Source organism: Manacus vitellinus, unplaced genomic scaffold (genome assembly GCF_001715985.3).
Source record: "Manacus vitellinus isolate BGI_N305 unplaced genomic scaffold, ASM171598v3 scaffold_30_pilon, whole genome shotgun sequence".
NCBI lineage: Eukaryota > Metazoa > Chordata > Aves > Passeriformes > Pipridae > Manacus > Manacus vitellinus.
In genome coordinates, this window is record NW_021940291.1 from 2,932,535 (window position 1) to 2,944,715 (window position 12,181).

General features: G+C 40.2%; 1 protein-coding gene across 4 annotated transcripts in view; it reads right to left on the reverse strand.

The window, feature by feature from the left end:
• Positions 1-12,181, reverse strand: part of KCNC1 (potassium voltage-gated channel subfamily C member 1) — a 127,538-nt gene that overhangs the window by 30,104 nt on the left and 85,253 nt on the right. For all 4 annotated transcript variants that reach the window (XM_025895470.2, XM_008922056.4, XM_018076043.2 and 1 more), the window contains exon 2: positions 8,136-9,069. In XM_025895470.2, the coding sequence (XP_025751255.1) occupies positions 8,136-9,069 (934 nt within the window). The remainder of the gene's footprint in view (positions 1-8,135; positions 9,070-12,181) is intronic.

Consider the following 12,181-nt stretch of genomic DNA (forward strand, 5'->3'; position numbering starts at 1 on the left):
TTCAAAATGACAGTGACAAAAATCCTGAATTGGTAGGTTTGGGAGCTTTTTCTGCTGGAGAGTAATGAAAATTAATTTTTCTCATGCAGACTATCTGAAAAAAAAAGAAAGTAATTTAACTAAGTAGCTCTATTTTCATACCAAGTACTTACTCTTTGCATTAATACCTCGCATCAGGTTTTGTGTCACAAGCTCAGTGAAGTTACCTATAGTCTGTGACATTCCTTGTTCTTTGCATTAAAGAACTGTATTGTAATCTCCTCGGCTGCCCAACATGGAGCTCAGGTTGATGGGAATTGGAGAAAAACTTCACAGAATAAAATGTGACACTCTGTAACATACACAAGTCGCAAGCAACGTACAATAATAACAAGTAAATGTTAACAAACAGAGCGAAAGAGAGAAAGAGAAAAAAGAGAGAAAATGTGAAGAACATGTAAAAGAATTAAGATTCCTACATAACAACTCAGTTTTAGTTACCCCAATATTCTAAGGCCATTAAAATAAATATCTTTATCTAGGTATCTTTATTAGTTTCCTGATTTTTATATTACTACATATTTTGAATGTTGCTATGAAGCTCTTCTGAGTAGATATCACACTGATGGACTTTACACTGGCACGAGAGCAGAATTTGGTATGCTACATGAAGAACACAGAATCCTTCCAACCCAACCTACCTCTTCAACATTTACTCACCACCGTGTTGACCTGGGTCCCTCCAGGAAGCCGTGTCCCCCAGGAAAGGCACTCCAGTGACGGTGGTGACCGTCTCTCCCAGTACTAACTTGGCCAACATAGTAACATCACTCCCAGAGAATATCACCCTTGAGAGGTACTACTTCTTGAAGTGAGGTGACAATATGTTGGCTGCCTACCTATTGGTACTGCTAGAGAATTACAGGAGCTCTAGTAAAGTAGATCCAGTGCATTTTGCTATTACAGGCATTATTGGATATGTGCTTAATGCTGCGCTGAGAACTGTTGCTCCTGGAAATGCTGCATTGCAAACAGCTCTGGAAGATCCTTCCTGGTTTTATCCTGACCCTTCTGGGGTTTCACTTATACCTATCCTGAACTTCTGGGAGTCTCACTAACACCATATTCTGTAGAGTGCAGAGGGTTATTGACAGATCAGGTAGAGGTTGCAGGAAAATGCAGTCAGGTGAGTCATGTTACAATCTTATATTACTGCTCTGACTGAGGAATACAGTATGATGATCTGTACAGTATGGAAGGTGTCTGAGACATGGAATATGGATGATAACAAAGAACAATGACAGCAGGAATGGTACATTGCTTGTTATTTCACTTTATGCCTATAAACAGACAAGCAAGTAGCCAAATGGCTTGAAGAAAATTTCCAGCAAGTACAATCTAAGAGGGATATAAGCAAGTGGACTAGGCACAGAATTGGCACCTCATACCCTACACTCTTTTGCCCCTGGCCTTTTGTAGTAACAGGTAAGTCATCTAGTCTGTTTAATTTTAATGCAGCAGAGATGTACTTGTTGCACAGAAGTGCCTTTTCTTGTATCTGTCCTGCAAACACCAGTCATACTTGTCAAGCAGAAGGAAGAGATGCCAAGAGTACATCTTTTGTGTTCCAGGAATGCATTCTGCACCGGATGGCATGGGAGCTGCAGTGGCAGGCATGTGCTTGAGAAAGAGGATTTACCATATTTACATCTGCTTTGTGCTGGAGGATTGGCATAGGTTGGCCTTATTTTGCTGCACTGCTTGTATCTGTGTTTTCCCATGACCAAAAGTGTCTCGTGCTCATTAAGTTATTAAGGCATGAAAAGTCTTAAATTTTATTATTTATTTCTGCAATTGTTTTTCAGCATAGTGTATTCCTGTCTCCCCACACATTCAGCCCTGGCTCTGGCCCACAGGGTCTGTGTGGGAAGATTTTCTAATTTTTAAATTTTTTTTTCACATCTCACCTAGTGCCAGAGAAAATCAGGAAATACAAACCACTGTCCTTGAATTCATAAATCCTCCTTTTTGCTTTAAAATTACTTGGTATAGAGGATGTTATCTTTTACTCAAATTCTAAAGTAAACAAGCACCAGAGTACAAGTGACACCCACCAGTTGTATCCCTACAGGAAATGACAGATGAATAATTGCACAACAAAGTATTACATTATGTTACTTATAAGTTCTGCTTTGCATGTGACCCACAGGTATGAGATTGCAGAAATGCCACATGAGGCTGCCTGATTCTTCTTCCAGTTTAAGGGGGACCTCAGGCAAATGCAACTTAAGTTAGATAAGAGGAACTGAGTGTTATTCCTTTTATTTTGAGCTGTTAGCACTTTCTCCAATAAATCCCAAGGACTCCATCGTCAGTGATATCAAGATGTAATCATTACCTCATTTGCTATTTTGAAGTGAGGAGTTTTGGATTTTTAAAGGCTAGGAAGGCTAAGTATAGTGAGCAAAGAAAAAACACCTCCCTATTACCATTTCCACTGCCTTTTTGTATTTTTTATGTCCAACACATTTAAACATCAGAGTTTTTGGAGCTGAAACAGACCTAAACTCTTAGCAGTTACTTTGCTGCCTACTGTTCATCTTACAAGAGGGTCAAAGGTTTTATGACACTAAAATTAGATGAAATTTTTTTTATAATGTTCAAAGACATTTGATCAGAGGATCTGCTTCCCTGTGGTTTGAAGGACCACCACAGTGACTACATACCTGTGGCTTTAACAATTCTTTGCTATCCATAAAAGCCACTGAGGTTCACAAACCACAGGGAAATGTTAGGCAGCATAATGGGCCTCTGACAAGAACTGCCAGAGTTCCCAGCTCCCACTGAGCATTGGCACTAGAATTACAGAGCTCAGCACACTTCTGACGTTAGAACTGGTGTGTTGCACAAGGAATACAGGTTATTTAGGTTATGGTGACAGAAGGGATGAAAAATGAAGCCCTGAGAAAAGAGCAGCTCCTTCAGAAAGCATAAGTGATAAAGCTGGAATGAGTAATTGCACACTATTTCTTTAAAAGGAGATCAGCTCTCTCTCAGGAAATTGCATTGAAATAATAGGTTCCTAACATCACAGCTTGTTCCAGTTCATCTGACCATGGAGTACATTGGAGTCACTGCAACTATGTAGTTTCCCTCTGTCAGTGATAGTCTTGGATTTACTGTTAGTATTCAGACATAGGGATAGTCTAGGAGTGGGTTATTGAAAATTAGGTTTGGGGCAGATAAGTAAAACAACCACACATTTTTTTTTCTGAAGCTAGTCTGTATTAGTAATGACAAACATTTTCCCTCTCTTCTTAGTTGCCTGAATTCTAGTAATTTTTCCCCATATTTTACAGCTATGCAATGAATAATGCACTGTGAAAGAGGCTACAATATTTTCATATGACGATACAATATCCTTGGAGTATAGCTCAAGTGAAGCTGCATGCAGAGGGGATCAAAGAGGTCAGAAATTGTTATTTTGGCCATATTAAAGTCAATATAAACACTGTGTGTGCTGGTGTTATAAATATATATATATACAAAGAATAAAAGGCTGGGGTAGATCTCTGAACAAACCCCAAATAATCAATCACTTGGGCTTACGTACTATGGATGTATTCTTAAGACCATTGCTCTGTGGCACCAGACAGTACTGTAGGCATCAAATGAAGTTATAAACTCCATTCATATTCTAAATTTCTTTTACAGTGTTGGAAAATCACATTCACTGCTTCATCCAATGACAACTTTAAAATGTAACCTGCAGTCAACCCATCCTGCAGGTAAGCAGACAGCTCACAGCAGAGTGACTGAGGAGCTGAGCAACACTTTTAAAATGAAATTGAGAGCTTTCCTTATTTGTTTTGCATGTTCTGAGGTTTTCTTACAAACTTGCACCTTAAAATATTTCACTATGTACTGAATTAAATTACTTATATCTGTAGGACGGTGTGGGGTTTGGGACAGAAATCAGCCAAATTTAAGTGCTTGAAACTGTCTTTTTCTGTCTTGCTTCTGTTTGAAGGAAATTTTGTTTCACTTGGGTTTTTTTGGGGGGTTGATTTTTTTGTTTGTTTATTTGTTTGTTGTTGGGTTTTTTTACTTCTGTTATGATACTGACTGTTTAAAATACTCAGAAGCCTTTAGATAAAAGACACTGCAGCACAGCAGACTATGCTTGATTTAGTTATATGCTTATTTAGTTATATTCCACTAGCAGCCTTGTCACAGACCTTTCAAGTAGTACTGGTCAGTTAAGTTAAGCCCTGTGTCAAATGAAAATACTGGAGATTACTTCCATTTTCTCTTTGCTGTTGACTTAGTTTGTTGGGTATTTGATTGTAGTATAGTGGTTGACAAGCATCAAATGCTGCCAAAATGAAGCCCTGATCTCGAACAGGGCCTGTAAACAACACTTCAATAAGACAAAGTTAATAGTTTGACATGGAGATGGTAGAACTTGGTGTGTTTATGTTAAATGAGGGGACACATGGTCCTCTATAGTCTGAGATATCCCCAGGTCAAGGAGTTTTAGTCAGATTGGTCAGGTGAAATCTGCTGCTTTGCATCAGACCCAGTTCCTCCAGGCACTATATAAGCAGTATCTTAAGGATTTACGGGTGTAAAAACTGCCTTGAAGACAATGTTTTGTATAGAGGAAATCTCTACTTTCTTAGTGCTGCTTGTGAAGGCCTGCTTGCAGCAGTAGCTCTGCTATTCCCTACTCTGAAGTGCCTTTCCTCCCCTCTGCTGCTTTCCCAGCCACCCATTGGTGGGATCAGATAGGATTGAAAGCAGGAATGGTTGCTGCAGGAAGGTATGGTAGAATGAAACTCTGACATCCTTTATATCAAGTTAAAATCAAGTGCTGTTAATTAAAGATACCCTCCTGCCAGGTGTAGATTAGCTCAGGACTGAGCTGCTGAGAGTGTTGGGGACAATAAAAAAAATTAATTCAACAGAATTTAAATTCAAAGCATCTTTGCTTTGCCTGCAAATGACCATAGCATCATTGGAAGCAGCTGTGCAGCCTGTGGGCACAGTTCTGCTGTTTTTATGTCTGTGCCAGGAAAGTGCTCCTTAGCCTGGGAGGAGGCACCAGGCTGTGGCTGTGCAGAGCTCATGTAGAGCCCCCTTGGCCCTGCGTGCACAGACCAAGAACAGATGTGAACTGCTGACTTGGGGCATGAAAGGGCTACAGAGAGATAGTCATATATGGAACTACTTCATACTCATCCCTGTTTTGTGAAGTGTTTAATCACTCCCCCACAAATAATATATGGAATTAATAACTTCATGTAATGTCCTTTACACCTGAACAGCTAAGCAGCTTTTTTTTTTTTTTTTTAAATAATGTATTAGATACAAATCACATGATCTTATGTGACCTAGACACTGTCACACTGAAGCTTTACAGTTAAAAATTACAAGAAATCTCTTGGACAACTCAGGCATTATTTTAGAAATGTTAGGCACCCATTTGTGTTCTTAGTGCAATCTTAACTTTTTGTTTACAGTTAGGTGCTGTTAACAAATCCAAGTATTTTACAGTATGGGAAACACTGCTTGCAAGTCTCTGTTTTCATATAATGTGCAGGTGGTGGTTTCAGGAACAAGTCAATGCCTATGAATGCTTCATATTACAGAAGTGAAACTCAACATCCAAGGCAATGCAGATCTTGTTTTAACAGTTTGGTTCTGATCTTACTTATTATTTTTAATTTTTCTCCTGGACACATATAGGCCTTTTCCTATCAGGAAGCTAAAAGATGCAGACAATATTTTTTGCTGCTAATGGTGCATAACAATTTTCAGAAACAGATCTCCAGCTACAGTGTTACCATTTTGTTAGCTGAAGTATAAGTGTGCTTCGTTACTTCTTAAAATATATATGCTTGTATATGTATATAAAAATAATCTCTCTTAATTATTGCAGAAATAGATAAGATGCTGTTACTATCAATACTTCATAGATATTGTGGTAACAGCTGATTTTAGAGCCCTGGTGGTGGCAAAACAGTTCCACATTGAACCAATATTACACGTATTCTCAGGATACCAGTGTGGAATTGCACTGAACTCGTAGAGTTCTTAGCCCTCTAGTTCCCAGAGAGGACCAAGGTAGGTAATGGAAGGAACTTTAAGGGATTTCTGAGCAGTCACTCTGTAGCTAACTGCTAAAGTACTCCAGAGTCTGGCATCTCTTGCAAATTACAATTGGGTAGTTGGCATATTGCTCACAGTAGGAGACACGCAACAGTGTTGTGCCTTCTTTCCCTCTTCATGTGTGATGCCACAAAGACATCTACTTATGAGGAAGTTTGCTGCTTGGACATGAGTTGTGATAAGCATTTGCAACCTGAGGGGAATGGATGATAAAACCATCACTTAGGCGCCAAAGATACGATTGGTACAGTCTATCAGTCACGTGAATTGTGATTGGCCTGTTGCAATGGAATAGCCTTTAACAAAAACAAAATGAAAGCTATTAACCTTCTGAATGGATTTTACATAGTTGCACAAAAGGGAAAAGAAATAACAAAAGAAGAGAAAAGAGAATAGAAAAGAAGAGAAAGATTCCCACCAGCTCTTCCCCTCCAAAATTAGCATTGGCATTGGTGAAGTCACACACAAAGGAAAGTCTCACTTTCTTTGTGCTTCTCACAATGACATCAACATGCATGGCTATGAGATGACGAGAGAATACCTCACTCACAATGAGTAACAAATTAGAATTTTCTTCAAAGCAAAAAAATGATAACACAAGACCATCATAGGTATATGCTAACTCTTTCAAAACACCTCGTTTGAACTACATGTCAGTTAAGATCATTTGGCTGGCGATCTGTTCTGTCTAATACAACACAGGGGATGTTCTGAATAGGCTGAAGGATGTCTACTTGGCTGGAACATCTGCCAAAAATGAAGTTGGCTTTTTTTTTCAACATGGTTATCTACTTTCAAATTACGCCATAGAATAAATAGTGGTATTCCATGGGTAGAGGTAGATTATGGGGTTTAAATAATCAAATCGGAGCCCCGTAATTTTGTGTGCTATAGGAGGAGTCTCATAAAACTGAGATATTCCCATAATTAACCACTAACCATGGGATATTATAATATATTCCATGGTGACTAGTATTTTTTCCATTTCCCTCCCCCCTCCCAGTAGAATTAGTATGGTTAATTTTACTCTGATTTCACCTATTGCTAACATGAATCAGTATAATTAAAAATAAGAATACCATATCATGAGGCGATTACTGTTTGGGCCAAACCAGCCAGTAATGACCAGTCAGACCTTTTCCAGTTGGCCTTTGCTGCTAGAAGGTTGAAAGAGCTGTAACTCACCAACCCACACTTGCAAAAGGAGCATGTTTTAGGAAATGTGGTTCAAAATTCTTCATAGTTCTAAATGCTAAATTCTAGTGGAATATTATAGAATAGCTTGATTTGCATGCCATGGAATAAACATCCTTACGTCTAGTCTTGTCTCAGTGAGTCATTTTGCATTAGTGTCAAGAATTTGAGCTGTTGTTCTACTTTGCAGTTAATCATCAGAAAGAGACGGGATTGTCTCATGAATATGCATGATGGTATAGTTGTCCCTTCAACTTACTAGGCACCTAGTTTCTGTAATGAGATGTACAATATCTGCCATTTAAAACAGCTGAAAGATCCCAAATGGGAACAAATGAGAAAGCATCTGGCTGTTTCGAATTCCAGCCCTGTTTTGTCAGGAAACTCTGTAATTGCTGAGTACTTGGCTCCTACTCTGCTCTATGAAGCATTCAGCTCTCAGGAGCCTCTGAAATGCATTACAGTCCAGCAACACAGCTGTAGAACTCTCAAAATTCTTCCACTAGATGTAACAGCTTTTCAAAATATCTTGAGACTTGTATGCCCTTAACCAGGACCAAAGTTTGGGCTCCTAGAGCGTGCTCTCATCTTTAGTTTTGCTGATCAGCCTCCACTGTACCATTTGTCCCTGCAACCTAGACTTCACACATATTATTCATTGTGTGATGGTGGGACTAGAATGGATAAATGTGCTACCCATTGCTCTAAGAAAGCAGTCTGGCTGAATCTTAAATCACTACGCAGGATGGAGGTTAACGGTCAGATGGACATTCCTCTAAGAGGTTTCCTACCTGCTCTGTTAATTTCTAAAATTTCTTCTTGGGCCAGTGGGCAAGTGTCGCTCTGAGTACTGTGGTGTGGAGAGTTTACGACAGATTTACAATAATTGGGGGATCCCAGCTGGGGTGGCCTCGGGATATGCTTCTTTTTTTTCTTTGGTAGCTTCTGCTTAGCCATAGCTAAGGAGTAATACATTCCGAAATTGTTCACAATGACAGGGACAGGCATGGCAATGGTCAGCACACCAGCGAGAGCACAGAGGGCCCCCACCAGCATGCCTGACCAAGTCTGAGGATACATGTCTCCGTAGCCCAGGGTCGTCATGGTGACAACAGCCCACCAAAAGCCGATGGGGATATTTTTAAAGTGTGTGTGTTCACTGGCACTAGGGTCATTTGGTTTAGCACCTATTCTCTCGGCATAATAGATCATCGTGGCAAAGATTAAGACGCCCAATGCCAAAAATATGATGAGCAGCAAGAATTCATTTGTGCTGGCACGGAGGGTGTGTCCCAAGACCCGCAACCCAACGAAGTGGCGGGTCAGCTTGAAAATTCGCAGGATTCGCACGAAACGGACTACGCGGAGGAAGCCCAGGACATCCTTAGCAGCTTTGGAAGACAGGCCACTGAGTCCAACCTCTAGATAGAAAGGCAGTATGGCCACAAAGTCAATGATGTTCAAAGAGTTTTTGATAAATTCCACCTTGTTTGGGCAGAAAGTGACTCTCATCAAGAACTCAAATGTAAACCAGACCACACAGACACCTTCGATGTAGGTGAGAAAGGCTTCAGTCTCTGCTTCCCTGTAGTGCCGCACCTGGGTGTCATTCCCGATGAATTCAGTTTCTGTCTTGTTCACAATGGGGTTAAATCTCTCATGGGTCTCGAGGCAGAAGGTGGTGATGGAGACCAGAATGAAGAACAAGGAGGCAAATGCCACATACTGTGGAAAGAAAGATATGAGAGAAATGTTAAACAGTAGGTTTAGTACAGGGGCTTTGATTCTGAAACATTAGGGATATTCGAGGGCTGTATTAAAACTAAAGATAAGGCCAAGCCTGTGGGCTTAAGATGCCAAGTCTCACCTAGAAAGACAGCCTAACATTCAAACTGGGAGGGAGAGAAGTATATAAGTACATGCTAAAATCCATTCCTATACAGATAGCACCTTACTGTGAGTGTAACTTGAAGCAAGCATTTCAATCTCAGAGCTTTGTTTGGGATTTAAGGTTAAGAGCACACTGAAATTCTACTTTCCTGAACTTGGTCTTCTCTTACTTCCTTGTCTTAAAGACAGAGCACAGCTTCTGGGACAATTGCCATGCAAGACCTTTTGCAGCATTGTGTCAGTGGCTGCCTCCTGTTCCCAGCTGAGTGTCAGTCGTGGTATTTCAGATCTCAGCAAGGGGCTAGTAAATACTAGGGGCAGTCTCAAGTGGTCTCTACAGCAAGGAGTAGAGCCCTGTTTGGCATCATTAGACTTTCTTGCCAAGTCCTAGGGGCAGGTTGAGAACAGTCACATACAAACTGAGCTCTCTTAAAGTAAACACCTCTTTTCTCAGTTCCCTTCTCCAGATCTTTTGGGAGAGGGGGACAGGGAGGGTAAGAAAGAGGTTTTGGGTAAGAAAGAGGTTTCAGGTAAGCCTGTCAGCTGATCCCAAAGGAGATGGATCTGTTGGCTTTTACCAGACATGGTTTTCTTGAAGAGATTCTCATCACAAGATGAGACTTGTATCAGAACTACATGAATCCTTATTTTGAAGGATGCTGGATTACAATTTGGTTCATCAAGTTACAGTGAAGGTGGTAGCAGCCCCCAAAGTCTATGAGTGGTTATCTTATGAGCATTTTCTTCTTCTGTTTCAGTTCCTGCTTTTCAGAGAATCATAGAATGGTTTGTATTGGAAGGGACCTTTAAAAATGGTCTAGTCTAACCCTCCTGCCGTGAGCAGCGACATCTTCAACTAGACCAGTTTGCACAGAGCCCCATCCAGCCTGGCCTTGAATGTGTTCAAGGAGGGGGCATCTTCCACCTCTCTAGGCAACCTGTGCTTGTGTTTCACCACCTTCATTGTAAAAAACCCTCTTCCTTACATCTAGTATGAATCTTCTCTCTTTCAGTCTAAAACCATTACCCCTGGTCCTATAACAACAGGCCCTACTAAAAAGTCTGTCCCCATCTTTCTTATAAGCCCCCTTTCTTACAATCCCCCTTATTGACAGGCTGCAATAAAGTCTCTCTGGAGCCTTCTCTTCTCCAGGTTGAACAACTCCAGCTTTCTCAGCTTTTCGTAGTCTTTCCTCAGCCTAAAGGAGATCTCTTTGTTGTATACCACAATAATTGAAGGGTACAGTCAGTACAGCTAAGCCAAAATTCACAGGTGACTACAGTTCCTCTGCTCCATCCTCCTTTAATCAATTAAGTAATTTGCATATATCTAAGTCTGTTTTTGTGTTGGAGTGGAACGGTAATGGTAATGCCTTTTCCCATTTCATTCCCTGCATCTGTTATTTTCTTGTTTGTTTTGTGTGTCACCTTGACAAGAGATATCATATATTTCACTGTCTTCATGAGCATAAGCAACTGTGATAATTAAAATATTATTCAAGTATTCTTCTAATGTCCTGTTATTCATAATATCCCTTTTTCAGCAGCTTAGCCGGAATAGTGGTTAAAAAGGACTAGTTTCTTCTAATTGTTTGTTGCCAGTGAATGCACTGCAACAATCTAACCAAAATTGCTGCCAAAGGAACAGACCTGATAAAAATAACCTATGCTTCAATCTGCCTAAGCATTCCTGCAATCAAGAACTTCCTTCTGTCTGTTTTCCTGGGTAGACCTAGTGCAGAATTACACTTGGCCTTCTATATTAGCAAACAAAGTCAAAAGCATGGATTTGTCACAGTTTGAGGAGAACCATTCAATAGAATACAGAGAAACTGGAAGAGAATAAAATCACAAGACTATTTAGGTTGGAAGGGCCCTCTGGAGGTTGTTTGGTACAACTTCAAATTTGGATCAGGACGCTCTTGCCTGGTCCAGGTCTGAGTATCTCCAAGGCTGGAGACCCCACAGCCTCTCTGGGCAGCCAGTGTTTGCCCAGTAAGAGCAAATAAGCTTGGAAGGATACAGAAGCAAACAGGCTCTTCTGCTTTTCAAATTCATTTTTGTTGCCAAAGAGATCAGAACCATTGTCACAGATTTAAAAAAACCCATAAACAGTACCTTCCCTTAAATGCTTCAGGTTCTCACAGCACTATACATGCTGATATGTGCTAAAATCAATGCCTAATATATTTGGGAGATAAACAATATGAAGATTAGAGAAATGGAGAAGCAGGACTATAGCTATCTTTTTATGACATTCTCCTGTTAAACAGGGAAATTTCTCCATGCAGAGTTTCTTCATCTGTAAAAGAGGTTAAAAAAATACCAGCTGGTGTTGGTCTTGTGCTTTGTGATCCTATATAAATGTGTACAGGTTCTACATGCTTTTATCTAAATGTTACTGACTTTAATATATCAACAATTTGCCTGAAAAATAAGGTGAAGAGTCTTTTAAGTGGTCAAAGTAATTTTGTGTATGATATTGGTGACACTTGGAGCTTAATTGTCTGTGTATGAGTAAAAAGAGAAACAAAAGCATCTTGAACCAAGAAGTCAGGAAAATATTCCTAGGAGCCTTAGCATGTCTGCTTTATTTCAGCCTGGGGCAGCTTTTTACGTAGCTGTAGAGCCCTGAGAATTCAGGTGGCAGAAGGAAATGCTGACGCTTCGTTAGGTCAGGTAGCACTCACAGATAAGAAGCAGAGAGGGGAATAAAACCATTTTGCACTTTAAGGGGTCTGTGAAGATGGCCCCTTTCTTTATGCTGACTCAAAATGCAATTCTCCTCTTGGTGTATATTGAATATATCTCCCGAGTGAGTTTTTCCTACTTAGGACAACCTTCAGGCTGACCTTGCACAACAAGTATCTTGAAACGTGATGTTTTGCTGTATGAAAGGGAACAAATAACCAATTCTGACAGGGCATTTGAGTTCCCTGCAGTGGTA